The sequence below is a fragment of the Notothenia coriiceps genome, unplaced genomic scaffold (genome assembly GCF_000735185.1).
Source record: "Notothenia coriiceps isolate Sejong01 unplaced genomic scaffold, NC01 NC01_scaffold00026150, whole genome shotgun sequence".
In the NCBI taxonomy this organism is placed as follows: Eukaryota; Metazoa; Chordata; class Actinopteri; order Perciformes; family Nototheniidae; genus Notothenia; species Notothenia coriiceps.
In genome coordinates this window covers 1-5041 of record NW_011358851.1, presented here as the reverse complement: position 1 = coordinate 5041, position 5041 = coordinate 1, and the positions used below count along the sequence as shown (strand labels likewise).

General features: G+C 35.7%; 1 protein-coding gene across 1 annotated transcript in view; it reads right to left on the bottom strand.

The window, feature by feature from the left end:
• Positions 1-3577, bottom strand: part of LOC104956616 (mannosyl-oligosaccharide 1,2-alpha-mannosidase IB-like) — a 6010-nt gene extending 2433 nt beyond the window's left edge. Inside the window, exon 1 of the mRNA XM_010784129.1 lies at positions 3135-3577. Within this exon, the coding sequence (XP_010782431.1) occupies positions 3135-3415 (281 nt within the window). The 5' untranslated portion in view covers positions 3416-3577. The remainder of the gene's footprint in view (positions 1-3134) is intronic.
• Between the last annotated feature and the right edge of the window lie 1464 nt (positions 3578-5041).

The window sequence follows — 5041 nt, the reverse complement described above, 5'->3', positions numbered from 1 at the left end:
AGAGGGGACACATGTTGATGTAGAAGAGACATGAAGAAGAGGGGACACATGTTGATGTAGAAGAGACATGAACAAGTGGATTTTGCATAATAGGTGACCTTTAAAGTAGAGCAAGCAATGTTGGTTTAAGTACAAGCAGCACATAATCCTGACTTTGTAGCTAATGTATTAATATGAGTGGTGTATTTAGTTGTTGCTGTTAAAGCTTGGGTAGTTTTAATCTTAAATTGCTTCTATATTCTACTTCTATATTATTTGTTTACATTATTTCTTTAATTTATTTCCTTTTTCAGACTGGTTTGAAAGCAGTTTGGGTCCGATTGGTGACACTGCTTCATCTGGGTATTTCCCTTTAAAAATGTTTTTTTAATTAAAGCTGAAGGGACTTTTAGAACCTGTTGGATAGTACACAACTTTAACTGAGGAAATATGTGCATTTGGAGGGGTATCTCCACTCAAAACAAAACTTTTTACCAAGTGGATTTTTGTGCGTCATGAATTTCAGCTACAGATTTATAGTGTTACAATTTAGTGTAAAAGGTTGGGTGGAGGCTCTTGATCTCATTAAGATCGCAGTTGTAGTCCATGAATAATCTTTTACACTGTGTGACATGTTGTTCGTTGCCATATGGACCTACACAAAACGTTAATATATCCGCATCATAATCTTTACATTTGCATATCATTTCAATGCCCATACAGTACCATTCTTATGTCTGGACTATTGTGACAAAAGGAGGGATTTGATGTTTCTGCAAATTGAAATATTTCGCAAAATATATCAGTTATATTCATATACTGTAGATATGAGGTTTCTTATCCTTCATTTGAATTATTTAGGAAACCTGATTAACATTCAAACTAATCTGACAAACACACACAGTGCTGAAGTAATTAAGTTCCACTCGACTGGTGTCTGGATGCTACATCTTCGTGCAGATCAGTGTGGCTGGCAGCCAATCAGGAGGAGCCTGCTGCTGTAGAGCTTTGATCTGATTGGCCGGCAGCCAGTGGACAAAGACTTAGAGCAGAAAGACTCCAAAGGCTGCAGAACATCGAAGCATTCAAATGTCATCATCTCAGGGAGTTAGCAGCCAGTGTGGCGGGCGACCTTTAACGACTTATACACAGAAGACATATTCTCCTGGTGTTTGGTGATGTTTGTTTCAGAGTTTAGGTTTAAAGGGCTGAAAGTAGCAAACAGAGAGACTTACGGAGCAAATAAAGCCCAGTTTGCTCTGTTTTATGATAATGCTCGCCACACAAATTGATTGACAGTAACAACCAGTGGTGGAAGAAGTACTCATGGTAGCAACACCAAAGTGAAAATATACTCTGTTACAAGTACAAGTCCTGCATTCAAAATCAAATTAAGTAAAAGTTCAAAAGTATTGGCATCAAAACATACTTATAGTAACAAAAGTAAAAGTATGCTTTATGGCCCATTTCAGAATAACATATATGCAACTACTGGATAATCAATGATGCATTATTGTGTTCATCTCAGCTGGAAAAGATGGAGGTCATTCAAACTACTAGCTATCCTGCTGCTGGCTTTCTTTACCAATAATTAGATGTTTATTTATTAGCTGATTATATTTTGTTTGAGCTAATCTGTAAAGTAACTAGTAACAGCTGATATCTGTCCTGAATGAACAAACACTCAAAGATCCACCAGCAGGGGGAGGCAGAGCCATATTGAAGGGTCTGCTTTTAGAGCCTCCTCTCCATCAGTGATGCTGATAATGATGCATCAGAGTAGCCATTAGTCAGCATTTAAAACACCGTGTGGCAATACATGGAACAGAAATAACAGCAGATACCAGTGGGTTAACTCCTGTTTGAGTAATGCTGATATGCAACAATTGTATTGACCATAAAATAATGCTTTTACTAGCCCTGTGGTAAGCACATATTCAGCCTTTTTAAATATATTGTAGGAACAGTAGTGATGGAATAAGAAGGAGCAGCTACAGTGAGATTAGACAAAACTAAAACCTGCAACTTTTAGGTAAACACAAATTCTTAACTGATATCGAGTGCGGATGTCGACGTGCCATTGTGTGCTTGGGACACTTCACTCTAAATTGCTCCTGTGGGTGTTGTCCACAGTATTCAGTCTATTACATGTCTAATATATGTAATATGTAATGTACAGGGTTCATACACTTTTTCACCAATGATTTTCAATGACCTCTCCATGACCTCTACCTCATTTTCCATGGCCCAAAAAATAACTCTTTCTCAGCGGTACCATTGAAAATGGTTTATTTTAACATGGAACAGGAAAATAAGGTCTGCATATGAAACATGTTGTTCCTATCTAAAACAAATCCAATAGTAGGCTTACTAGCTTCTACACGCTAAAGCAACTCAAATCTCTTACCAGCAAAACACCTCGTCAGTTAAATGCCATTTTACGTTTCATTACTATACCATACAGTATGTATTATCATTATAGTATTACTATTTCGGCAATTAGATAAAACATAAATTATATTTGATGCAACTTTAGTTACATTTCCATGACTTTTCCAAAACTTTGAAAAACATTGTTTTCCATAACTTTTCCAGGACCTGGAATTGGCATTTTGAATTTCCCTGACTTTTCCAGGTTTTTAATGACCGTAAGAACCCTGCATGTAAAGCACTTTGAGCACTAGGAAAAGCGCAAAAATAAATACCATGAATTATTATTATATCTTTGCTAAAACATCTTAAATATATTTGGCTGTGCTGTAAAGAGATGCATCGACTGCTCTTCTGTTGAGTCTCTGATAACGAGTGGTGGGTTAGTTTTAAAATGCACTCTCTGGTATCATCAGTTATATCATCATCACTTTAAAACCTTTAAAATAAACCAGGGTTTTGGGTCTGTCTTTAAGTAAAACATATTTTTTTGTTGAACATCTATGAGTGACATGCTGCTTCTTCTATCTTTGCAAAACAATTCTTTTTTTTTTTAAATAAAGAAAATGAGCAAATAATGAATCAATCACTTATTTAGCTGACAGGCCGTTTCAGTCAGCACTAAATCATTACATTCTCCACCAAACTAAAGTGATTCATTATAACAAGTACAGATGATTCATAGATCAGGTTAATGAATCATTAAGTGTTTCTTTTACTCTTACTTTAGCGTCTCGGCCAGGAAGAAGCTCTGCTGCACGTCGTCGTAGGTCGGGTTGGAGGAGTAGACGTCCTTCACCCCGGAGAAACCTCCACTCACCCTGCAGTACTTATCAATGGCCTGGAGGAGACAAGGAGGGAGGGAAGGAGGGAAGAGGAGATGAAGAAGGAAAGGGGACACATGAGGAGGAAGGAAGATAGGAATAAAGGCAACACATATGGAGAGAAAGGGAATGAAGGGAGAGGATAGAGAAGAATAGTGATGTAGAAATAAACAGAAATACATAGAAGGAGAGAAATGAAGGGAAAACAAATGATAGGGGGATTACATGGATAAAGAGAAATAAGGAGAAGTGAAAGGAAAGAGGGAGAGACAGTGTGGAGGGGAGGGGGTAAAGAGAGAATGTTTAATAAGCTTAGTAATGCATGCTTTAATTCATTTCTTTGCTTGTGACAGATTAGAGCGAGTCCTGGGGAGCCATACAGGAAACAGCTGGAGGAAAAGAAGATTATCACAACCCTGCATTTTCATGTTTCTCTATAAAAGGTAATCTTTTCAATCTTCTACACGAATCATTCAATTCAAGTAATGTTGCATCTGAGTGAGTAGAAGTTTAATTTGGGGTCATTTCACAATCTCCTTTTATTACGGTCCATACTGTATTTACCCGAGCTACGTTTATATTTGTACCTTCTTATTTTTGGAATTTTTTGAACTTATTAAAGATTATTTAATATTTGTATAGATTTATTTAATTACATTTTAGCCATTTATTTTCCAATTTATGTTAATATTTGTTAATATTTTTCATTTGATCTTTTATTGGACATTTTACTTGAACTTATTATGTTAAAATATATTTTTTATCCTATTCTATTTAGTATTATTTTTTTAGACATTTAACTTTTCATTTTCTTGTTTCTCTTTATTTCTTTTTATTTTATATTCTTAAAGCTCACCTATTATACAAAATCCACTTTTTCATGTCTCTTCTACATCAACATGTGTCCCCTCTGTGTAAAGAGATTCTGACAGTTTCAGGAAAAAAGATTCTCTCTCTTTTTGTCCTGATCCATTTCTATTAAAACCTGTCTGAAAATGAGCTGATCAGATTTTACCCACTTTATGATGTTATAACGATTTTTTTGGTTTGAGTAACCATTAGCCAATCACCAACCAAGGTAACCCCCCTCCCCTCCCCTTATCGCCTGAATCTCCTCCTAGAGCACCATTGTGTTCTTTGTAACAGAATCTCTCTCAGAGGGGCGTGGGGAGGGGCTCCTTATTTTCATCTAAAGTAACAGACAGAGAATCAGCACTTTTGAAACAAGGCTGAAACAGATGGGATTATGGGTAATGCTGCAATGATCTGTTTGGTGTTTGGAGCCAAACACTTCAGAGACATGGTCTGTATATATCTGAGACCTATAATATATTGATGAGAAACAGTATAATAGGGGACCTTTAAGTTCTGTATAAATACTTTTTTCCTATTTTACTTGGTCTGTAATTGGAAATTTTCCTTGAATCTCTTTTGTCTAAATAAATATCTTTATTTCATTTAATTGTATTTTTTTATTATTGCACTATTTTATTTAAAATCCTTAGGTTTATACACATATATTATTTATTTAGGATCTGTCATGAAACCCAATTTAAACCGGGATAAACAAAACAATATTTTGATTCTGAAAGAGTTACACCATATTCATATCTACCCTATTATATACATATATACTTACCCCATAATGTACTATTTACGTTTCTGCATATCACGTTCATATCTCACTATTTATTCTTTTACAAATGTCAATATACATTTTACCGCTGCTCAGATTAGATCAGGTGTGTCAAACTCAAGGCCCGGGGGTCAAATCCGGCCCGCCACTTCATTTGATGTGTCCCACAAGA